The sequence below is a fragment of the Ovis canadensis genome, chromosome 1, assembly GCF_042477335.2.
Source record: "Ovis canadensis isolate MfBH-ARS-UI-01 breed Bighorn chromosome 1, ARS-UI_OviCan_v2, whole genome shotgun sequence".
Lineage (NCBI taxonomy): Eukaryota > Metazoa > Chordata > Mammalia > Artiodactyla > Bovidae > Ovis > Ovis canadensis.
The window spans coordinates 85,757,458-85,783,250 of record NC_091245.1 but is presented as its reverse complement, the minus strand read 5'-3'; the positions used below and the strand labels follow the sequence as shown (position 1 = coordinate 85,783,250).

Genomic DNA, 25,793 nt, shown 5'->3' with positions numbered 1-25,793 from the left:
TTATCAGTCCCATACAGATTTAATAACAGCTTAAAAAAATTTTAATATCTCTTAGGGGATGATGGCTTTCCACATATCCTCTAAAATAATTCATTTTAGTTTTAAAACTTTCCCAACTAGTCTCACACATTTATTCTTCCAGTTGAATTTCATAATCATTTGTCAGGTTCAGAAAATTCTCATTGTATATTTGTGTTTGTGTGTGTGTCAGTGTGTTGTTTTGAGAGAAAGGAATTGTTTTAAATTTATAAATTAACTTGAGGAAAGTGTATTTATAATAAAATATGCAAGCTCCCTGACCAGGGGTTGAACCTTCAACCCCTGCTCTGCAAGGGGAAGTCCTAACCACTGGACCACCAGGGAAGTCCCTGTCTTCCTTTTTGGGGAGGATTTTCATGCCTTGTAGCATCAGTGGGCGCTCAGCCCTCAGGAAACACTGGGCTTCACACACAGGCTGGGAATCCAGGAAGAGTGTGGGCCTCCTAGCCTGATGCCCTCCTTTCCTCCTGGCATCTCCCTTCCCTGAGCTCTACGGCCCCTCCCTGTCCTTAAGGTGGGGGTGGACAGAGGCTAGATGGACTGGGAGAGGGTCCATTCCTCCTCCTCCTTCCCCAAGTGTGAAATGCACTAGCGGAGTCAAGGTCTGTAACAGGACAGAGAAGCAGAGACTCTTCGGCTTGGGCTGGCACTGCCCAGTGAGCTCGTGGCCCTCCCAAATGCCCTGACACTGAGTGGGTTCTTAGGGTTTGGGCTTGGCCTGTCTTTCAGCCTCACCTTTCCTTCCCTGGTGGGAAAAGATATGACAGGCAACATATATGACAGGCTCTCAGCAAATGCTTGCTGCTTGAATAAACAAAGAACTTGCTGGTTAGGGTGAAAATCTTCAGCTACTGTGTTTTAAGGGCTTCCCTTGTGGCTCAGATGGTAAAGAATCTGCCTGCAATCCAGAAGACCTGGGTTCAGTCCCTAGGTTGGGAAGATCCCTGGAGAAGGGAAAGGCTACCCACTCCAGTATTCTGGCCTGGAGAATTCCATGGACTGTATAGTCCAGGTGGTCGCAAAAAAGTCGGACGCGACTTTCACTTCACTTCATGCAAGGTTCTTATTCAGGAATTTGTTATGTAGCTTTTATTTACTTGAATTATTTTTATTTCCCTCAGTTAATTTTTAAATTTTTTTCATCCAGAACCTGAACATTTTATGCTATGATTTTTCTTAGACATTTTTGTTAGGGAAAGATTTAACATGGCAGGCTTGAGTTTGATATCTTTTAAAGGGTTTGCTTTCAGGCTTAGACCTTGACTGGCATCTAGAAACTTCTGAAATGTTTTTGAGTTTTGAAATGTTCCCTGTCCCTGCGGTGCTAAGTGGTAAGGTTATTTGGTTTGTCAGAGGTACTCAATTTCATTGTGCTGCTGCTGCTGCTAAGTCACTTCAGTCATGTCTGACTCTGTGCGACTCCATAGACAGCACCCACCAGGCTCCGCCGTCCATGGGATTCTCCAGGCAAGAACACTGGAGTGGGTTGCCATTTCCTTCTCCAGTGCATGAAACTTCTTTTAAAGAAACAATCCATGTGGTTCATGATGAGCACCTACTTTCCTTCAGGGAATTTTTAGTGATTGTGGTTGACTTCGCTAGCATTCAGTTCCTGTGGGACCAGCCCCCTCAAATCCTTGAACTATGAGACTTGAGGAATTTTGCCAGGTAAAAACACTACATACATTACTGCATTTTACTGGTGGACAACACTGGAATCTTACAGGTGAATTTCTTCAGATATCATCTGGTATGTCTTTTTCTCTTAGTTTCATTAGTTTTGAGTTTATTCTCTTGGCTTTTCCTAGTAGTCTAAATAATATCACCTCCAAATGATAATTCTGTGTATTTTGTTTTATAATATCTATCTTGCGTGTTTATTATTTTTGTCATATTGATCAGATCTAGATGAGTGTTGAGTAGTGCAGTTGACTTCAGGAACCTTTAGTGATTGTGATAGCATTTTGCATATGTTTTCAATCATCTTAGTGTACTGTTCTTAATGCATCCCTTAACATCTAGTTTAGCATCTGGTTCACATAGAGTTTCATAAGAAGCTTATGATACATTTTATTAAAGCCTTTTTTTGCATCTGTTGAGGTGGTCCATTGCCTTTTCAGCTATTAATCAGATAAATTGTTTTATATATATATGTTATATACATATTTTTTAAAAATTTAGAAAACATAGTAATTTATTGCCTTTAATAATTTAATTGCTTAAATTATTAAGTAAATTTATTTACTTAAATGTATTAAATTATAAATAAATCTCTTAATTTATTAATTAAAGTAATAGAGGTTAATAGAACAATGCATGATCCAGTATGTCATCTTGTGATGTCAAAATAAAATAATTTGGTAGAATAATACATAGAATAGTTAAGATTGTTCAGCATTTTCTTATAGGACATTTACAGTGTAATTTATGCCTGGCATTTGTTTATCAAAATGTATATTCTCCGAATTTCAGCAATATTGCCACATGTAGCTCAGTTTGTATATATTTTTACTTTTCTATGTATTTTTGGTACAGAGAAATGCCTGCTACATTCAGACAAATATTTTTCAAAATATTAACTTATACTTCCAGCTCTCTTGCTCAACTTTTAATACAGTATGATAAAATATTTTGTGTTTTACATAACTGTCACAGTGCCTGTAATGGTGATTTTTTTTTTTTTCATTTGGAAAGGGTACCCAGATGCTAACTGAATACTTGATTTGGAAATACTGACAAGGCATGAGAGAGAATGATGTCATAAGATGATTCTCATCTTCCTCTCTAATTACTCAGGATCATTGTAGATTATTTCATTTTGCCAATATTCACTTCCTATGTTCTAAAACTAGATTACTAAAAGGTAATAGTTTATAGTTAAAATTGAGGAAAATATTAAGTTTAAATATATAAAATTTTAAAATAATAGCTGGCTGTATCACTAATCCTATAGTAATAGCTGGCTCTATTATTAATCTATTACTACTTCTGCTTCATTGACTACACCAAAGCCTTTGGCTGTGTGGATAACAACAAACTGTGGAAAATTCTTCAAGAGATGGGAATACCAGACCACTCTACTTGTCTCCTGAGAAATCTGTATGCAGGTCAAGAAGCAACTGTTAGAACTGGACATGAAACAACAGACTGGTTTCTAATTGGGAAAGGAGTACACCAAGGCTATATATTGTCACCCTGCTTATTTAACTTATATGCAGAGTACATCATACAAAATGCCTGGCTGGATGAAGCACAAGCTGGAATCAAGATTGCTGGGAGAAATATCAGTAACCTCAGATATGCAGATGACACCACCCTAATGGCAGAAAGTGAAGAAGAACTAAAGAGCCTCTTGATGAAAGTGAAAGAGGAGAGTGAAAAAGCTGCTTAACACTCATCATTCAAAAAATTAAGATCATGGCATCTGGTCCCATCACTTCATGGCAAATAGATGAGGAAACAATGGAAACAGTGACAGACTTATTTTGGGGGGCTCAAAAATCACTGCAGATGGTAACTGCAGCCGTGAAATTAAAAGATGCTTCCTCCTTGGAAGGAAAGTTATGACCAACGTAGACAGCCTATCAAAAATCAGAGACATTTCTTTGCCAACAAAGGTCTGTCTAGTCAAAGATGAGGTTTTTCCCGTAGTCATGTATGGATGTGGAAGTTGGATCATAAAGAAAGCTGAGTGCTGAAGAATTGATGCTTTTGAACTGTGGTGTTGGAGAAGACTCTTGAGAGTCCCTTGGACTGCAAGGAGATCCAACCAATCAATCCAAAGGAAATCAGTCCTGAATATTCTTTGGAAGTACTGATGCTAAAGTTGAAGCCCCAGTACTTTGGCCCTTGATGGGAAGAACTGACTCATTGGAAAAGACCTTGATGCTGGGAAAGATTGAAGGCAGGAGGAGAAGAGGACAACAGAGGATGAAATGATTGGATGGCATCACTGACTCAATGGACATGAGTTTGAGCAAGCTCTGGGAGTTGGTGATGGACAGGAAGCCTGGCATGATGTAGTCCATGGAGTCATGAAGTATCGGATATTACCGAGTGACTGAACTGAACTGATATTACTAATTCCACTGTCATACTTTTCTACTGAAATATATTTGTATCTGTGAATTGAATTGCAGTTGTTATAAAAAGATTAAATGTTGTTTTCTCACAAAGGAGAGGTTGTAGGTGAATAAACATAAATTATAGCATTTAAGTGAAATTCAGTTAAGCATTATGTTTTTCTTCAGCTTTATTTTATATGGGAGATAAAATTTTTTGGCATAGTAAAAATGTCTTTATATCTACTGTACTCTGTCCAAATTTCCATCTGACAATGCAGCAAAGGCAGCCTTTTGAAAAGTAAAGTAAATGCTGTAGGAAAAGCATATTTTTCTGATTTCCATCAACCATAAGTGCCTGGCAGTTCATTTTCCTAGTTGAATGTTTGGTAACTGTAAAAGTGAGACAGGTTAAAAAGGAGAAGTCAAGCCCCCTGCTTTCAAGCACCACATAGGCCAGCAGAAAGATGGACCTGCAGACAAGCAATTTTTATGCTATGTGGTGATTTATTTTAGGGGTTGCACAAAATTAGTGAAAGCCTCGGTGGTTCATATTAAGTCGGCTTAGGGGTGTCAAGGAAAATATTGTGGAGGCTGACAAACTTGAACTTTAGTATTGTTTCTATCCCCTCCTTTGGTGATTGGCCCCAGTAATCCTATCTATCACCTCAGTTATGCAGATGTACCACTTTAATGTCAGAAAATGAAGAGGAACTAAAGAGCCTCCTGATGAAGGTGAAAGAAGAGAGTGAAAAAGCTGGTTTGAAACTCACCATTTTTAAAAACTAAAACCATGACATCCATTCCCATCACTTCATGGGAAATAGATGGGGAGATAGTGGAAACAGTGACAGACTTTATTTTTTTGGGCTCCAAAATCACTGCAGATGGTGACGTCAGCCATGAAATTAAAAGATGCTTGCTCCTTGGAAGGAAAGCCATGACAATCCTAGATAGTGTATTAAAAAGCAGAGACATCAGTTGGGGACAAAGCTATGCTTTTTCCAGTAGTCATGTACAGATGTGAGAGTTGGACCTACAAAAGACTGAGCACTGAAGAACCAATGCTTTTGAATTCTGGTGCTGGAGAAGGCTCTTGAGAATCTCTTGGACTGCAAGTCCATGTCTCTTGGACTTAGAAACCCATCAATTCTAGGGGAAATTAACCCTGAATATTCACTGGAAGGACCGATGCTGAAGCTGAAGTTCCAGTACTTTGGCCACCTAATGCAAAGAGCGAACTCATTGGCAAAGACCCTGATGCTTGGAAAGATTGAACGCAAAAGGTGAAGGGAGCGGTAGAGGATGAGATGCTTGGATAGCATCACTGAGTCAATGGGCATAAATGTGAGCAAACTCTGGGAGATAGTGAGGACAGAGGAGCCTGAGGTGCTGCAATTCATGGAGTCACACAGAGTTGGACACAATTTAACGACTGAACAACAAGAACAGCTGTCCTATCTAATGTTACTTTCTAGTGTCTCTCTATTAGATTTCTTCATAGAAACAAAACAAATGGGGTATGTGTGTGTGTATGTATTGTATGTATGTGTGTGTGCATGTATTATATGTCATAAGGAACTGGCTCATGCATGTGGGGAGGTTGGCAAGTCCCAAGATTTCTAGGGTGAGTCAGCAAGCTGGAGACTCAGGAGAGCCAAAGATGTATTGCCCAGTATGACTTCAAAAGCCACCAGCAGAGCTGATGGCATGGGTCTTTCCTATGACCTGAAGACTTGAGACCCAGACAAAGCCATTGTTTAAGTTTGAGTCTGAAGGCAAAAGTGTCTATGTCCCAGTTCAAAGGTAGTCAGGCAGAAATAATTCTCACTTGCGGGAGGGTCAGCGTTTCTATTTTATTTGGGCCTTTAACTGATTGGATGAGGCCCACTTTCACTAGGGAGGGCAATTGCTTTACACAGTCTAGGACTTAAGTGTTAATTTTGTCCAAAAATATCTTCACCCAGGATGATGTTTGACCAAAAATGTGGGCAACCCATGGACCAGTCAGCTTGAGACATAATATTAACTATTGCAATGTCACAAATGGTGTATCTGCCCATTGTTCTATGAACACTTGATACTCATTTTTGAGTTTTCAACCTTGTTTTCTCCCCCCAGATTATGCCATTTTCTCCCTTTCCTTTATCCATGAAACACCACCGACTTTCTCTTATTGTTTAGCCACTAACTGATTTCCCCTTTTTGTTTCTTTGATCCTTAATTATAAGTTTCGTTATTTCATGGATATGAGTTTTTGCTTCTCTGACTCAGTGGACATCTTTCTGAAGGTATGACAACTACCTGGTTTTTTTTTTTTTTTCATTTTTATTTTTATTTATTTATTTCCCCCCCCCCTTTTTTTTAAATTTTAAAATCTTTAATTCTTACATGCATTCCCAAACATGACCCCCCCTCCCACCTCCCCCCCCCACAACATCTCTCCGGGTCATCCCCATGCACCAGCCCCAAGCACGCTGCACCCTACGCCAGACACGGACTGGCGATTCAATTCTTACATGATAGTATACATGTTAGAATTCCCATTCTCCCAAATCATCCCACCCTCTCCCTCTCCCTCTGAGTCCAAAAGTCCGTTATACACATCTGTGTCTTTTTTCCTGTCTTGCATACAGGGTCGTCATTGCCATCTTCCTAAATTCCAGATATATGTGTTAGTATACTGTATTGGTGTTTTTCTTTCTGGCTTACTTCACTCTGTATAATTGGCTCCAGTTTCATCCATCTCATCAGAACTGATTCAAATGAATTCTTTTTAACGGCTGAGTAATACTCCATTGTGTATATGTACCACAGCTTTCTTATCCATTCATCTGCTGATGGACATCTAGGTTGTTTCCATGTCCTGGCTATTATAAACAGTGCTGCGATGAACATTGGGGTACATGTGTCTCTTTCAATTCTGGTTTCCTCAGTGTGTATGCCCAGAAGTGGGATTGCTGGGTCATAAGGTAGTTCTATTTGCAATTTTTTAAGGAATCTCCACACTGTTCTCTATAGTGGCTGTACTAGTTTGCATTCCCACCAACAGTGTAGGAGGGTTCCCTTTTCTCCACACCCTCTCCAGCATTTATTGCTTGCAGATTTTTGGATCGCAGCCATTCTGACTGGTGTGAAGTGGTACCTCATTGTGGTTTTGATTTGCATTTCTCTAATAATGAGTGATGTTGAGCATCTTTTCATGTGTGTGTTAGCCATTCGTATGTCTTCTTTGGAGAAATGTCTATTTAGTTCTTTGGCCCATTTTTTGATTGGGTCGTTTATTTTTCTGGAATTGAGCTGCATAAGTTGCTTGTATATTTTTGAGATTAGTTGTTTGCTTTTTTAAGTTCTTTTACCTTTAAGTAGCAGAATACTTAATATAGAGGTAAAAATATTTGTTAATTTATTCAGTGCTGCTGCTGCTGCTGAGTCGCTTCAGTCGTGTCCGACTCTGTGCGACCCCATAGACGGCAGCCCACCAGGCTCCCCCATCCCTGGGATTCTCCAGGCAAGAACACTGGAGTGGGTTGCCATTTCCTTCTCCAAATTATGCTATGAGCTTAATATATATAGATAGGAAACATTGAGCTAAGTCTTGGTAATATAGACATAAATAGCATTGAACAGGTTTCTGATTGTTGGAAGCAGATAATTAGTGGTTTATCTAATAGTCCTTCTAGTATTGTACTAGAAGACCAAAAAAGTACTTTGAGAATCCATGTGATACTGATAATCACTATCTTAATCATGTGGACCCAAAGAAAATATTCAAAAGAGTCTCATTTTTCAAAATCTGGTCCTAAGTGAGTAACCAGGTAAATTAGCAGTTATAAGTTAGGGGAAACATTTAGAGTGAATGGATTATAAATCCAGGATTATAGACATGAAGAATATGACTGAGAAATGGGATAAGATCTGCATGTTTATAGTGTATGGCTTGTGAGCGTTTGGGAAAGAAGGGGCAGGTGAGCGGTAGCTAAAGCTAGAGCTTAAAAACTCTTCATGCCATTGCTAGATTTATCTTTATCCCCATAGGCATTAGGAATCAGCAGATGTATTCAAAGGAGGGAGTGACGTATCATATTTTCATTCTTAAAAGTATTCTGGAAATAGTAGGAAAGATGGCCTTAAATAGAGAAAGTAGGAGATGGAATAATTAAGAAGGTCATTGTCACAATTTAGTTGGGAGATACTGAGGATTTGAATTAGGAAGTGACAAGAGAGAATGGAGGCGGCATTTTAGAGGAGGTATTTTAACAGTTGAATCAGTAGAAGTTGGTCATGGTGTCAGGGAAGAAGGAATTGGAGCAGAGGAGAGGTTAAGAAAAAATGAAAACATAGAGAATGTCAAGGAAAGGGAAAAATTGATCATGCCTCTCTGAGTTTCTCTCCTAGAAGGAGTGAATGGTAATATGTTGAAATCAGAATTTGATTAGAATCAGATGTATTACATCAGGATTTCCTACATAGTAGCTCCATTGCTGTTATCTATTAAAGATCAGCCCTCCAAACAAGGCTTGTATTTTTTTAAAACAAGAGTCAGGTATGGTAGGAAAGGTGTGGGGTTGAGTTTTGTGTGTGCTGCGTTTGAGATGCCTGAGGAGTGGTTGAAATGCAGATCTGCAGGATGGAGAGGATTGCTCAGCCTAGGTGAAGTGTATGGTCCTCAACTTGGCTCCCACATGGAGCCAGAGGACGAGATGACATCAGAGATCACGAAAGGTTATAGGAGCCCCAAGAGCATCAGTATGCCTTGCTCTATAAATATTTGATTGATTAAACAAGGGAAGCCTACTTGTGTTTAATAATGGGCCCTAAGCAAAAGAAATGGGCTCTATGAGATTCCACCGAAGTTCTCATAAGTAAACTATAGTATATCAAAGCAGGTTACTTAAATGGAATCCTTTTTCTATAGCTGTATGACCAGGCGTCTCATCTGCAGTCAGTGCAACCCCATACTTGGGCTTGCTCTGTCCACTTTTGCTGCACTGCAAGGAATTCTCTACATAGTAGTCATAGAGATTTTGAGGGGTCAACTAAATATGACGTCTGGAGAAGGAAATGGCAACCCACTCCAGTATTCTTGCCTGAAGAATCCCCATGGACAGAGAAGCCTGGCGAGCTACAGTTCATAAGATCACAAAGAGTCAGACACGGCTGAAGCGACTAGTGAAAATGTGACGTCAGTCCCTGTTGAAGACATCAACTCTTTCCTTGGCCCTGCCAGCCACTCTTGCTCACTCCCACATCCTCCCTTTTCACCCACTGGTGTCCAGCTCAAGGACTCTTCTTTCTGTTCCTGCTTCACAGCCTGTCTACATGTAGGTGCTTTTAAGTCTGAAGTGAATGAATCACTCTATTTACAGGTTTATTGTGAGAAGTAAATGTGAAAAAAATACAGGAAGAGTCAATTAATGTGCCTGGTACATTGAGGTGTGTAATAAATTCTACTTTTGATCATTTCTGTCCTTGTGTTATCAAATCTATAAACCTGATGTTTCTTTATCCTCTTCTGCTTCAGCCTACCTTTCCAGCTTTCCCATTCAGCCAAGTTACTGTCTTTGGTTTCTGCATCCCCATGTGTATTGACATCTCTCTTATCTTTCGTTGGTGTTTGATATGACTTCATCTAATTCCCTGGACTTTTTGCATACATATCCTTTCCTGAGAGTAACCCTAGTTCTTAATGTGCTTAAATCATTACATATGGATTCCGGGTCCCAAGTACACTGAACATACAACAACCTTCCTGCAGTGAAATTCCTAGGAGAATGGGGACCCTCTAGAGATTCAGTCCCAAGGCTACCAAGGGACTCTTCATCACTCATAAAAGCATTATCCTGATTACATCATCATTATGTGGAATTAGAATCAGCAATTTATAAATTAGAGCCAAGACTTACTGAACACCAGCTCTGGGCTAGGCAATGTCCTAAGCACTTTACTTAAGTTATCTTCCTTTCTGAGTTTGATTTTATTAGTATTCCTGTTTTGTACTTATTAACTTGCCCAAGGTCACCCCATTAGTGATTTGCATGTTAGGATGTAAGCCCAGGTGGTCTGATTTCAGATTCCTGCTCTCAACCATGCTTTTATATTCTATAGTGCCTCAGTAGCAGGGTCATAGAGTTAACTTTTATTCTTTAGTGCTTGATTTAAACATTTTAAAATAATATGCAGTTAAGTTAAAAACTAGCCCCAAATTTCCAACCATTCCTTTCTACTGTTCTACCCTACATCTCCAAGTCTCACTTAACTTATGGCAACTACTGTCAACAATATTTTCTATTTTTTTCTTTATGTAAGATTTTTCTTTTTAACCTTTCAGTATAATCTTGCTCTCAGCTTTTGTCTTCTGAAAAGTCAGCTTATTCCTAGTTAGTTGGTGAAAATGTTAAATACAAATGGTAAACACACACACACAACACACGCATGTGTCTTGGGCTGATCCTAAGAGAAAGATGTTCTGGGTAGACTTTTAAAATTAATTAAATTCTTACCTATTTTGTATCTATTTACTTGAGTTGCTGCCTGAAGGAGACCTACTTTTATTCTGAAACTCCAGGCTGATGAATTCTTCAAGCTTGCCAGGACGAAGTTTCTTTCCGTTGGACAGTTCTTCTATCACTGTATCACCTTGATGCTCAGAGAGAGATGAACAATGGCTGAGGAAATGGGTTTCCATGCTCATATCAATGCCTGGCTGTATGGACTCAAGAATCAAATGTGTTTTAACAATGTGAAAAGAATTTTGTTTCTAGATCATTATCTTTTCTTCAACTCTTCCCTTCCTGAAGAAACACTCTGTAATTTTTAATCAGCAACACAAAAATGCCTCCATGGAAATGGCCGTCCTTTTCAGCACACAGTGGAACATTTTCCTAAAAAGTGAGGTCGCCAGAAGCACAGAGCAGAGAAATCCCAGATGGCACTAATATTTGATTTCATTTTTAGCACGGTTATATTCAGCAGATGGATTGCAAGGCTGACCTTGCTGACACTTCTGCATCACTGCCTGCCACTCCAATTGCCTTTGTGAATGTTTTTCCGTAAGGCTTCTCCTGGTACCTCAGAGATTGATGCCTGGTTGCCCGCCTGCGTTATGCTTCATTATGCCAAGGCTATGTGTGCTTGAGAGTCGCTGTGTTCTATAAAAGGGGAAATCCTGGCTCATCTCATACTTTTCCTACAGTCTTGCAGATCACTTGTAACATCTCAGAGAGCCTCATCTTAGCTTTCTAGGTGTCCCTCTGATCTGTATTCATTTTTAATTTAACCTTTCATAATTTTTCTGCTTCCTTTGGTAACATGGACAAATTAAGAATAATATAAAAAGTCCTCTGGAAATGACTAAACTTAACAGTTTGCATATATTTATTAACACAGAAATCTAATGATATGAAGGTGAATACTGTTGACTTCCTCCTTGCACCACAATTTTGTGGCCAAGAGCACAGACCTGGGTTAGAGTTCCCAGCTCTGCCTTTTCCTTTAATGTAAGCTTTTGTTGGGGCTTCCCTGGGGTGCTAGTGGTAAAGAACCTGCGTGCCAGTGCAGGAGACATAAAAGACATGAGTTCAGTCCTTGGGTTGGGAAGATTCCCTGGAGGAGGGCACGACAACACACTCCGGTATTCTTGCCTGGAGAATCCTATGGACAGAGGAGCTTGGCAGGCTACAGTCCGTGGAGTCGCAGAGTCAGACACGACTGAAACGACTTAGGATACACACACGCAAGCTTCTGTTTCCCTGTTTGTAAACTAGTGAATTGATTAGTGCCTCACAGTTAGGATTTTTGTGAAGGTTAAGTGAGGTGTAATGAGCACATTTTGTTTTATCACAGTATCGGCACAGAGTAAATGCACAGTGAATGCCATTTGGCAGTATGCTTAGTACTTTTTTTTGCATGTGTGTATAATATAAAGAAAATATAAATGATAAAGTAATTTTGTTTACCTTTTATTTAGATTGCCAGAAAACTGGGTTGTTTTTAAGGAAGACACTTTTAATGATCAGACTGATGCTTTGTTTGAACTCTTTTGGGAAATTTGTATTCACTTTTATAGATCATTACATAATCCACATACCTATTTCGACAGGAACCCTGTGGGAATGCAGCACCCCTTTCTCCTCCCTCTCACCCCCCTGCAGCTAGTTTCTATTTTGGTGATGTGGCTAGAGAAAAAAGAAATCATCGCACAGCGTGAATATCCCTCCAGTTTTGTGTTTTTCCTGGCGGGTTGACCTGTGTGGCCAGTCTGTAAAGTTCCCTGGGAACATGCAATTCTGAGCCGGATTCCGTTGTTTCAGTCTTTATATGTTGCTGATTCTCACATGGTCAAATTTTGGTGCATATTTTAATGCAAAGCATTTGGCTTAGAAAACATTGTGTATTTAATAGCCTATTTGCCTGAATCACATCTCTACCCAGTGTAAAATTGATGAACTTAGACTGATGCTGTGTTGTGAAGCTTTCTTGAGGATGTTACCTTTTTCCTTTTGTCTAGATCCAACATAAGGCCAGACTATGCAGACTCCAACTTCCATGAGTTCAAGATGCATACCTTCAACCGGGTTACATCCTGCCGAGTCTGCCAGATGCTCCTGAGGTCAGTTGGCGTGGTCTTGGCTTTCAGTTTAAAGGAACTGGTGTAACTACCAAATGTTTTGGCTGCCCTAAGGTCCCAGTCAGAATGTTTTCTAATGGGTATATTGCCTTACCAGTTTGGATCCATCGGATCTTTCCTTGGCCTTGTGCCTGGACCGTTCCTTCAGAACCCAGGAACGTTCTCTCCATTGGCTTGAAGGGGACTCTGCCTAGTGCTGTGTTCTCTTGTTCTGCTTGCAGAATTTTGCACCTTTTAACCTATCACTCTCTGATTTTCCCTTGCAGGGGGACGTTTTTTCAAGGTTATTTATGTGTTAAGTGTGGTGCCAGAGCACACAAAGAATGTTTGGGAAGAGTAGACAATTGCAGCAGAGTTAATTCCACTGGTAAGTCATGTTTATTGCTGTGATTCGGCTTTTAATGAGAACATAAAACTTGCTCAACATAATTAAGGCCTAATTTACTCTAAATATGTGTTTATTATAACATATCGGCTTTTGAAACTATTGTTTATGAGCACAATTAGAAAATGGTTTGAAATTCTTGTGACTTTTATACCTAGCTGAGAGACGGAGGGCTTCAAGAGGGACTTGGGAGGTTCCCTACCACCCGTTTCATTCACCCCCTTCCCCTAAATCTCATCAATACTATACAAATATAGCTGCAGCACACAAATAGAGTCGGAAAACAAAACAGGAAAAAATGGTTCTTTTTCTGTCTTTGGTTTTTGAATTTCTCCCCTTTTCTCTTAAATATTCATCTCCAAAAGGCTAACGCTGCCAGGAGTAAACATCGCACAGACTAATTCATGAATTAATGAATTGAATACATTGTCATTTTCTAGCCTTTAACAAAGAATGTATATCCTTTGGATTTTGTGTAAATGTTTTCCCCTTGGTTTTTAAAAATAATGCTCCATGATTGTAACCTGAGACAGTTTCTAAGGCTGTTGGCAATTATGCATTCAGTAGCCTTTTGCCTCTCTCTGCCCCTCTTGGGCTCTTTTCCTTCTCTTTCTTTTCTGGCCTCTTTATTCTTTCTCTTTCTTCTTCTTTCTCTTTGTCCTTTTCCCCTGAGTTTCTCTCTGTTTTATCAATAAGACCTTTCAAAATCAGTAAAACTTTTTGAACAGAAGAAAGGGATCTTTAACAGCCTGAGTTCAAAAGGTAGCTGTGTCAACCTTTGATTTTCCCAAAGGGAAAGGTGGACATTGAATTATTTTGGATAATGTGAAGAAGAGTGAAACAGAGAATAATAGCTCATTTTAGAGCCTAGTTCAGAAAATAGGCAATCATACAAAACTTGTGAATCCTATAGAAGATGGAGATCACGGTACATTCCTTTCATTCGGCTCCTTGGGCAGTGCTTGGAGAAAGAGCCTGGCATTAGTTGAGCACCTGCACTGTGCCCACCCTGCCTGCTCGGACTGATTCCATCCTCAGAAGAGCTGTGCCCAGTTGCTGATGGGGGTCACTGTGCTTATGCAGTTAATTGACTCAAGGTCTGTAGGTAAAGGAGACAAGATTAACACCTGCTAATGTTTCTGAAGGTCAGAAACAGTTCACAAAGGTATGAAATAGAAATAGTACATACATTTATTATTATTTAATTGCCTGTGCTGTACTTAGTTGCTCAGTTGTGTCTGACTTTTTGAGACACCATGGTCTGTAGCCCCCCAGGCTCCTCTGTCCATGGGGATTCTCCAGGCAAGAATGCTGGGTGTGTTGCCATGCCCTCCTCCAGGGGATTTTCCCAACCCAGGGACGGAACCTAGGACTCCCACATTGCAGGCATATTCTTTACCATCTGAGCCCCCAGGGAAGTCCTAGAATACTGGAGTGGCTAGCCTATCCTTTCTCCAGGGGATCTTCCTGACCCAGAAATTGAACCAGGGCCTCCTGCATGGCAGGCAGATTATTTACCAGCTGAGCTACCAGGGAAGCCCTTTAATTGCCTACCTGATGCAATTTATCACTTATATTTGTGTGTGGGTCCATCTTTATCTGGCCTGTCCTTTAAAAAATCTACCTGCCATGCAGGAGATGCATGGGAGACAGGGGTTCAATCTCTGAGTCAGAAAGATCCCCTGGAGAGGAAACGGTGATCCACTCTAGTATGCTCGCCTGGAAAATTCCATGGACAGAGGCAGCTGGTAGGCTACAGTCTGTGGGGTCACAGAGAGTCAGATACAGCTGAGTGCAGTGCACACAGCACATCAGCACACGTTATTACTATTTAATTGCCTACCTGATGCAGTTTACCACTTAATATTTCTGTGGTTTCATCTTTATGTGTTCTGTCCTTTATCCCCTTTGAGGACAATTAACATGTTATTTGCTCATAGTAGGTGAGTAGATTTTTGTCAGTCCCATAGCCCTGTCTTTTGAGTTTCAGTCTGTGAGGAGTAGAAAGTGATCCCATAGTTGGCAAGGTTCTTGCAGTCTACAGGGAATAGTGTAGGAGAGTGGTTGTGAGACAAGCAGAGATGATTAAAAATCTGGCTGAGCTCTTAACTAGCTGCATGAACTTGGGGAAAGTATGTAAACATCTCATTTGCTCATCTATAAACATGAAATTAGAGGATTATTGTGAGGATCATATGAAATAATGTTGATGCATAGCAAAGTGCCTGGACACAATGAAAACTCAGTATTTTCATCCAAGGTGCTATGATAAGAAGTTATTTTTTGGAAAGGAATGCATACCCCTGCATTGAATGGTGGATTCTTAACCACTGGACCACCAGGAAATATCATTTCTTGGAGTTTTGAACCTAAGTCCTGTGTTCTCTTGATTCTTTGTCTCCATCCTTAAATTGCCATCCATTCTCCTTCTGTTTTTCACATCTTGTCCTCATTCTTTTTCCCTCTTCTTTCTGTCCTTTCCTGTCCAAGATTTTTAAGAGACTGATGGCATTGAATACCCACAGTCAGTTAATTAGTGGTATGGAGGAGTCTTCCCTTTCTTTGCCTTCAGATTAGGATTTGCTGGGTAGCCCTTAGAAATAAAGGGATCTGTTCATCAACAGCCTTTTCTCCCTCACTGCCAAACAGATACCCTCTGAAAGTTGGAAGTCTCCTGACATCCTCTCCTCAGCCTCACCCCTTCCTGTTGTGGTGTAGGCAGTAGTCATGGGTAGATTTTAAGTTTGAGCTTGGCAGATCTGTGTGTGGTAAAATAGGTGGTATTTTGAGGACACGGGCAAACTAGACTTTATGGGCTGTTTCCTAGTCTGCAGAGAATCCCAGTTCCCAATATTGGTTTAAGTTTTTGCACAGTTCTTTGACAGCCAGGAGTAATTGCTTGCAATTAATTTTCCATGAGTACAATTAATTTTCCATGAGTGATGTGACTGGAGCAAAATGGGTGTACGGGAGAAGGGCAGGAGGCAGGACGAGATATATCAGAGGCTGGAGACATGGTTTACTTGAATGGGGCTTTTGTACGGAGAACTTGACTTTGGGAGAAATCATCCCAACAACCAAATTTAAAGCAAGTGAATAGTATTGATTTAAGGCAAACTTAAAGATTCCAAGTCTCTCTGTAAAATGAATCATAGGTGATTTGAGAAGACCCCCAGTTTTATAGAGCTTTATGGCTTCATTAGTTAATAGTCCATATTCTCTTCAGGAGACAAAAAGAGATTCCACTTGGTTCGGTGTTACTCAAGAATCCATTGTGGTTCAGAAAGTCATGGCTAGTAGGAATGGCTGAAGTGAAGTGAAGTGAAGTGAAGTCGCTCAGTTGTGTCCGACTCTTTGCGACCCCATGGACTGTAGCCTACCAGGCTCCTTGGTCCATGGGATTTTCCAGGCAATAGTACTGGAGTGGGTTGCCATTTCCTTCTTCAGGGGATCTTCCCAACCCAGGGATCGAACCCGGATCTCCCGCATTGTAGACAGACACTTTACTGTCTGAGCCACCAGGAAAGTCTTAAGTTGTTGTAAACAAGTTGGATATAGTTGGGCTGGAAGACAGTTTCAAAAAGTGGAGCCTTTCATTCAACACTGGGCATGTTTATAGCTAAGGGAGTGGTCAGTTGGAAAAGAGTTACAAGTTGTACAAAATGACCCAGGGCCTAAATGAAGGCTAAAGAGTCTTCTACCTTGCAATTGTTATTTCCACTGGTCATCACATTGCTGGCCTTATTCAGCTTGATTTTTCTCTATCATCTGTCACTATTAATCATTCTCCTTCACATCCCCTCAGGTCATCCTTTGTATATCTGATTAATTTTTCTGGCATTACCCATAATCTGCAACCCAGGCAGATAAGGTTCCATTTCCACTTAAGGCCTCTCTCCTGAGCTTTGAATTCCAAATCTTCATCTTCTAATGTTTCCCTTCCCAGGTATCCTTCAGTGACCTCCAGTTTCAGATATCTAAAACCAACCTCAGTAGTCATCACTGCTAACTTCCTCCTATTTTTTGTCTTAAAGATCCACCACTCATACAGTCACCCAAAGCTGGAGGTCAGCCTTGACTTAACAGCCTCTCTCATCTTCATTCACTTACCTATTCTTCTTAGTTCTCCTCCTAAGTCTCTCGAGAATTTGCGTATATGGTATTACTATAGATTAACTACAAAAATCTCCTCCCTGCTGTTAGTTTTCCTTTCACTATACACTTTGCAACATGATCTTTATTAAAATCAAGGCTGATGTACCCCTCATTTTCTCGGTATATCTTCTATTCCTCACAGAATAATGTTCAAAATTCAGTTAGACAGTGAGCCTCTCACTGATAAGAACCATGCTGACTTGATGTTCTGACCTCTGGGAAACCATGATGAGTAGATAAGTATGTGGGTAGACCAACAGATAGATAGAATAATGAGTAGAACTGTAGTATACCAAGATTTCTGGGCCCTGAAAATCTCTGAAAATCTTAGAAGCAGAAGTAGGAGGCTGTGGAGGATTGGACAATTCCTGGTTCTACCCTTGGAGCGACTAGAGCTTGAGTGATTGTGGGATAAGTGGAATAAAAACCTGATCTGAATCCCTGGCTGGTACTCTAAGGATGAAAGATGGAAAACTGAGTAGACTTTTGCATTCCTTTATAGTATTTATTCAAGTTAAAATTCACACCCTGAGCACTGATCACTAAGCTTTAGACAAGGGACACTATGGGACACCTGATGACAGAAATATCTCTATTTCTGGAGGAATCTACTTCCTGTTCCGTTTGGTCCCAATTTTTTAGAATTTTTGCTCGGCTCTTAGTGTTTCCTCTCCCTGAAATATACTCCATTTTCCCCATACAGTTCCAAGATTACCCTCTTTTATTAACACTTCCTCTCCAATCTCTTTGCCAATCTTGTAACCTTACTCTACCCATCTAAGAGTAGTCTGCATTAAGTTGTTCTCTTACCTTAAAAAAAATTATTCTCTAATTAGTTTGTGTGTCGGATTTATGTCTTTGCCAAGGTTAGGCTATATCATGGTAACTAAAAACCCCAAATCCCAATGGTTTTAACACATAAAAGTTTGTTTTTTACACATGTGGTATTTGTTGTGGGTCCTTGCCTTATAAGTAATGGCTTAGGGATCCAAGCTAGTTCCATCTTATGACCGTGAATTCAACATGTGACTCCTGGGCTTGCTGCTTTTAAGACCTTTGAATTGGAAGTGAGCACGTCCATGTTTCAGCATTAGAAGTCCATTGGTTAAAGCCAGTCATGTGGCCTCCACTTAATCACAAGGGAAGCTGGGCAAGTAGTGGCTTTTTGGTGAGCACTACTGTCTCTGACTATTTTTATTTTAATTTTATTTTTTAAGAATTTTTCACAATGAGTACCCATCCTCTAATCAGCCTTTTTTTTTTTAATGGAAGTTTGTAGCATTTTATTTTATTTTATCCTGACCATACCATGTGACTTATGGGATCTTAGTTCCCAGACCCTCTGCAGTGAATGTGTAGTGTCCTAACCACTGGACTGTCAGAGAGTTCCCTCCACCCCTTTTTATTTCCTTTAGTAGAAAGGAAATACACATTCACCACATTTCTCATCTTTTGTATCTATCCTTTAATATCCAGTCCAAAGTCAAGGTGTTGACCATCAGTTTGTTACTCCTTCCTAAATAGGAATATTTTAACCAAACTACAATCCTTGATAGTGTTGGATGTGGTAAAGATACTAACCATTAAGCATTTGAAATAGCTCTTAGACGCTTCATTTTGTGTGTGTGTGGAAATTATGTCTTCTTTGGATGTTGTCTTCCCTGGGTTCAGAAACCTTTTATATTTCATGCTCTATATCCCTTAAATTTGTCTAGTCTTCATTCATCCTCAAAATAATTGTTGGCAAAAATGCAGTTCATTTCTAAAAGTAATTCATTCATATCAATATTTGACTATGATGATTATTAACTCAAGTACATTTCAAGTGTTTAAAAGGGTCCTTTAAGTTTTTTTTTTTTTTTTTCCCTAAGACAAACTGTACAACTTGGAAACAAATTTGAAGGTTGGGTGATTAGTTTATGTCTTAACATTTGAGGAGTTGCATAGATATAAAGAGAAGGCAGTTCTAATCTCTTTTTGCTGAACTTGAGTTGACTTCTTCACATTCACCATAGCAACCTCAGTGATCAGCATGTACATGGATTCTGAGGTGTGCTGCCAAAACTTTCCAACCTTAGTAATGAATAAGTATGAACTTCATTATGTGAGACTTTCTCAACAAGTCACTGCAAAACTGATGTAATTCTAGAGTGGAGTTTCTTTCTCACAGTATGCTACCATGGAGGTCTAGCCCTAGGCTGCAACCTTTGGGGGCATTTGTATTTTTTTCCCTGTTGCAATATAGGGCTAAACTCCTCTTGTCCCCTTCTTATCTTGATGTTGATCAACATAGCTTGCTTTACATTCTCTTGTTTTAAACAAAGAAAGTAACATTGGAAGGCAAATATTGCTGGAGCAGATGACTTCAGTTTAATTTGTCTTTTCCTTTAGGGGGAGTGCAAGCCTCAGATGCTCTAATATTTAACTGAAGCAGATCCCCATTTGCTTATCTGTTTAATCACTCTTTTATCTAGGCCGGGTTGCCACTGCTGCTGCAGCCATCCCTAAAAGTAGCCTTGGTGTTATCATGGCTTAAACCTGCAAGATTTTTACCTAGAACCTGCACTCCAAATTGCCATCTGAAATAGCTCTTTTATAAGTAGTATTGCAGTATTTGGGCTTCCCTGCTAACCCAGCTGGTAAAGAATCCACTGCAGTGCAGGAGACCCTAGTTTGTTTTCTGGGTCAGGAAGATCCCCTGGAGAAATGGGGTAAGCTACCCACTCCAGTATTCTTGGGCATCCCTGGTGGTTCAGATGGTAAAGAATCTGCCTGCAATGCGGCAGACCTGGATTCAATCCCTGGATTGTGAAGATCCCCTAGAGCAGGGCATGGCAACCCACTCTAGTATTCTTGCCTAGAGAATCCCCACGGACAGAGGAGCCTGGTGGGCTACAGTCCATTGAGTCACAAAGAGTCAGACACAACTGAGCGACTGAGCACAGCACATTGCAGTGTTTTATCATAAGAGATAAACTTTTAGAATATAATTTTATTTTATCTTTCTACCACTAGGCATTTTATCACATGACTTTTACATAAACTGAAGCTTAATCATTGATTTCATAACCAAAAAATGACTTCGGTTGTATTTAACATTATTTAAAGTCTTTTATACCCCACTCCAGTACTCTGGCCTGGAATACCCCATGGACGGAGGAGCCTGGTGGGCTACAGTCCATGGGGTCGCGGAGAGTCAGACACGACTGAGCGACTTCACATTCACTTTTCACTTTCATGCATTGGAGAAGGAAATGGCAACCCACTCGTGTTCTTGCCTGGAGAATCCCAGGGATGGGGGAATCTGGTAGGCTGCCGTCTATGGGGTCGCACAGAGTCAGACACGACTGAAGTGACTTAGCAGCAGCAGCAGCAGTTATCTTTTTTAACTTATCGAGACAATTTTATATTCGAGAGTAGTTATTATTCCTTCCATTTAATTATTTGGGTCAGTTTAATGATGGAAATGGCAACCCATTCCGGTATTCTTGCCTGGGAAATTCCATGGACAGAGGAGCCTGACAGGTTACAGTCTGTGAGGTTGCAAGAGTCAGACGTGACTTAGTGACTAAACCACCACCACCAATCTTACATTAATAATTGTTAGAGTGAACTGAAAACTCTTATATGCTTGGGTCCTTGTTAGAGCTCCTGAGAAGGCTTGAAATCAAAGCCTCTTTCCAAGTATTGGTTATGTTTTTGTGTTTTCAGAATAGTGCTATAGATCTGAGTGGTGAAAATAGGTTTTGTGCAACTTCCTCCAAAATTTGATCAGTCCTACTGCCTTTCAGTTTTAATGTTTCATAAAAATAGAATATTAGCCATGATGATGAAGAACCTTCAAAGGCTTTCCTGGTAATTACTTCCCTGTGATCCCTTTTGAGACAAATGATCTTACTGGGCACCCATTTGTTTAGTCTTAAGAAATAGAACTTCAGACAAGAGACAAAGCTGGTTGTGTAATAATGTATGCATTGAGAGCCACTTGTATTGGAAAACAAATATAACAGGACTGAAATTTATGTTTAAACAAATGAATGATATGAGTCTAAAGTCTCAGTGAAAATCATTTGTCTTACACAAATATGTGCACTGTGTGCTGGTGCTGAAGATGGAGTTCTGCTCAGGCTCCAAGCACCTCAGTAACAGCACTTCTCTGAATTACATTAAGCCAGTTGGGACATGATGAAAGAACGCAAGGTATAAACCCCTTCAGGGCCTGTGAGTCACCATCTAGAAAGGTTCTTGAAAGGGTAAGAACATTTTATAGTTTGATCAATAGGAGCCCGAGAAATCGGCTGCAGGGTAAGGGCAAGTTGAGGATTAAAAACTTTTGGAAACTTGAAGAATTGAATTACCATTCTAAGGAAATTTCCAGAAGAAAAAGAGACAGTAAAAGAGAGATCTTTTGTCATATCTCAACCATGCACCTATTTGGTCAGAATTCAGCCAAATAAATTTGATAGTCATCAGCTCTTATTATCCTCATCCTGATGTGGAATTGTGATGCACAGAGAGTGTTTTAGAGCTCTGAGTGCCCGCCAAAGTAGCTTTGGGTACATATCAAGAGGAAATGAAGGATAGTGTTGTAGATTTCAAAATCAGAGCAACTTTTCCATAGAATACATCATCAGAAGAGGTTGTTATTCTATTTTCCTGTCCAGAATTGACTTTTACTTTAAACATGTATGGAACAGTGTGTTGCAGTTGGGTTTTCTGCTCTCTCATCACTGTTATTTTTGTAAAATTTATAGCTGCTGCGTTCATATGGTTATCAGAATTTAGATCGTGTTTGTAAAGGGGCCAATCAGTCTGATGGCACAACCACCGGAACAAGTATAAAAGTATAAATAAAAGGAGCCTGGTTAAGAATTTCTGAACTCAGAACAGATTCTGAGAGTTATTTCTAGTCCTTTGGCTTTTGCCCTCTCCTCAGAATATTTACAGAACCCTGCCATGAAATATGACTAAATAAAACCTCAGACTTTTAAGAACCACTATTTATGTGCTCTGCCCAGCATGAGCAGATCACAGTGTGAACTGCTCTATGCCAAGTCCATGGAAGAAATGAGCCTCTTTTCTGGATGGCAGTGGGGAGGGTGGGGGTGCTGTGGTGGCCAGGAGGACAGGGAGTGGGGGCAAGGAGAGGGTAAGCCCCCATGAAGGACTCAGGCCCTCAGAGTTGGAGTTGTATCCAGCACGAAGCCCCTTGTCCATTTTCCAGTCTGGGTTACACAGAGGAGCCTTTGTGAAGAGCAGGTACATTCAATAAGAATTAGGAGGAAAGCTTGATGAGATGCAAAGAAGGAAAACAGGAGACAATAGGCAGCAGGAGAGTTAAGGAGGGAGTGTTGGGTACGGTGGTCAGCCAGGTCTAGTTTTGTCCTTTCTTGACAGTCCCATTCGTACCTTGCCTGGACCTTACCTGCTTTGTGTTTTGTGCTCGGTGCTCACTCGCCCCTGTAGCTGGCTGGCTTGAACCGAGCAGCAAGATAGGAAGGGCCTGTAAATGAGGAGCTTCTGTTCCCTGGATCTGTTTTCTAGGTAAAGATGTGCAGGTATATGTATAGCTAGATCATCACCTTAGATACAGTCATTTCTTCCTCCAGAGGAAACCCCGAGCACTACTGGAACGTGATGTGCCAACTACTGCCATGTGGGCTATCCTAGGTTTTATGCTAAAAAATATATATATATTTAAACATATTGTAACAGATCCACTTCACCAGGACATAACAACAATTCTGTGCAGTGTCAGAAAAAAAATATTTCTGAATTAAAATTAAGATGCACTCTCATTTTTAAACACCGACCCTGAAAGATAAGAGATTTTCCCATGGAGAGGTCATCTGGAAATAGCAAAGCTTTCCTCAGCTGCTTGGATGGAAAATTTAAACTCTCCTCCTGTTTGGTGCTTCTTGCTGTCTGTGATTTCCAGTTCAGGCTCTTCCTCTAACTCACAGGAGAAGAAAGTAGTGTAGGGCTTTTCTGGCTTATAGGTCTTTCTGGTTAAACCAGTGTAACAGGTATCACAACTTGTCTGTTAGGAACCTGAGTTCACCTAACCTGGGTTCTCAGTTTGGGCACAGTATCCAGCCAAATGGCACTTTCATAGACCCTCTCCCTACACAACTTCTCTTAGGCAATCTTTCTTCTGAAACTTTGCCTATTTGTAGCAGAGAGGAGAAGGGAAATAGCTTTCTGTCCTTTGTAAAGGCCAACTTCAGACCTGGCAAAGATGCCTTCATAGCAGTTGTGTAGGAAAGTTAGGATAGGGTTGACATTGAAAAAGAAATGCAGGCTTTGCTTTTCTCCAGAAAGGTGACTTTTTGCTCATGCATCTTCAGTTCCATTAATCAGGTATAGTCCTTTAATAAACAGAAGGGCCCCAAACCTCCTGTTCCATGTCCCAGGCAGTCTTCCTGTGTAGCAATCTGACAGCTACTCAGGTGCTCTGGTACTTTTCCCCTTGAACTCTGGTTCTGAGGCTTCTTGGAGCCTCTATCAGAGCTTCATTTAGTCTACAGAGCCCTCTTTTAGAACTACCCTTTCTCTCCTGATGTTCCCATCAGTGTCTTCTCTTCTCAGATCCTTCTTCAGAGGATCATTCTGGTTGGCAAAAATATAGCATAAGCTCAAAATGATGAGATGTTTTTCTGCAGTCTGGAGAAATTATAATATGCATAAGTACTCCTGGATATGGGGGAAGGAAACAAAAATATTCCCCACCAGCTTTTCCACGTGTAGTGTGTCTTTCCTCTCAGAGATACCCTTTGCCCTCTGCCAAGTTACTCTCTTGCATATCTCAGGGCCCTTCCTAACTGTTAGTCATTTTCAGGAATTGAAATGTAATGGAGTTTGTCATTTCTATTTCTAAACAGGTAAACTGGGATGTAAAGAAAATTAGCATTGGGACTGAATCTTGTCCATTTTTAATTTTCACCTTAAAATCTGTATCCCTCCCCCGCAAAAAGCTAAAAGAAACAGCCACTTAATGCAAAATTCATATGCAAATTGTATGTGTTAAATTTGCAGTTGTTATAGTAATTGTAATATAGGCAGTTGTAATAACAACATGTTGTGTATAGATTCTTAAAACTGGGTATGTTGAAAGAAAGGCTCCCACCTAGCTTTCTCTTATGTACATAAGCTTGGTGCAAGTCCCTGTTTCAAGGAGCTTAATGTGGTTGGATTGAAATTGCTTAATAAACAATTGAAAAAGTTAAGCCTAACCTAGAAGTCATTTAGTACTATGAGTCACTTCCCTGACAGCCAATAAGGCAAGAGAACCTGGTTGCAAAACAATTACTAGCCCAGCCTGAGGGACCTTGGAAATATATTAACAGGTATCATTAGGAAAACAAAGCAGTAGTGTTCTACCACGCTGCAGAGAACAAGCTAAGGTTGCTAACTAAACAAAACAACTTCACTGACAATGCCAATTTTTACATTTGTTTCAGAACAAGGGACGCTCAAACCATCCGAGGTAAGATTAACGTTTACATTATTCTTATATAACTTTTGCATTTCAGATTGTTTGCTAACTAAAGCAGGCTCAAACCCCTAAAATGTTAAATGTACCTTTAAAATGGATAGAAACAGATCTAGAGCAAGTAATCAAGTGCTTTTGAGTGAAATGCACAGGTTAAATAAGAGGAGTTTTCAGATATCTGAAGATCTTAGAGGAAAAATGTGAATATTTCATCTAAGAATGTGTGTAAGATGTGCATTTCAGAATCTTAGGTACTCATTTATTCAGGTAAATTTCAAATAAATTCTGTAGCAATGTTGTAGCACTAATCTGGTGGAGGTACCTTTCTCTTGTTTCCATCTACAGAATTCCACAAACCCTGAGGCTTATAAAACTTAATGCATCTGACGGCATTCCCTTGGAATAAGTCTTTTTGATCGTGCTGGGACAGGAGAAAGGGTGGCCCTCATCCTGGGTAAAATAATGTCGCTACCTGACATTCACTAGAACTAAGAAGTTCTAGCATTCTTCTAAGGATGTGCCTGTATGTTTCTGCTAGTTTTCCACCTGAGAAGAATCATGATTTGTATCATGTCTTCTTGATCAGATCAGAATCTGATAACGTTTCCTTTGGTTTAACAGATTCTGAGGTCTGATGGCTTAGAAGTACGAGATCCCTGTCACCTCTCAGAATAAAGTGCTTTTAAGAAAATAGAAAAGAATGAAAACTGTGGCAGATAATAGGCAACTAGTGCCTTGGCCTTCAGCCAAAGTAATATATTTCTTATCTGACCTCCCCAAAAAATCCTAACAAAGAAAACTAAAATGTAAACGTTCTGTGATTAGTAATATGAACCCAAAATACAATAATCTGAGAATTTCAGAATAAAGACAAGTACTTTCTTTATCAAATCGTTTTAGCATATACAATTATATCTGATTAAGAGTGGTATAATATTAGCATGTTTTTAATGGACTGGTATTTACATAGTTGCTAAAAATAATGAAAAGTACAGCAAGAAGTCCAACAAGAGGTAACTGCTTTCACTTTTT

General features: G+C 40.0%; 1 protein-coding gene across 2 annotated transcripts in view; it reads left to right on the top strand.

Annotated features, from left to right (window-relative positions):
* Window positions 1-25,793, top strand: part of VAV3 (vav guanine nucleotide exchange factor 3) — a 428,368-nt gene that overhangs the window by 255,702 nt on the left and 146,873 nt on the right. For both annotated transcript variants that reach the window (XM_069599254.1, XM_069599261.1), the window contains exons 16-18: window positions 12,610-12,711; window positions 12,996-13,096; window positions 24,730-24,755. In XM_069599254.1, coding sequence (XP_069455355.1) covers window positions 12,610-12,711; window positions 12,996-13,096; window positions 24,730-24,755 — 229 coding nt within the window. The remainder of the gene's footprint in view (window positions 1-12,609; window positions 12,712-12,995; window positions 13,097-24,729; window positions 24,756-25,793) is intronic.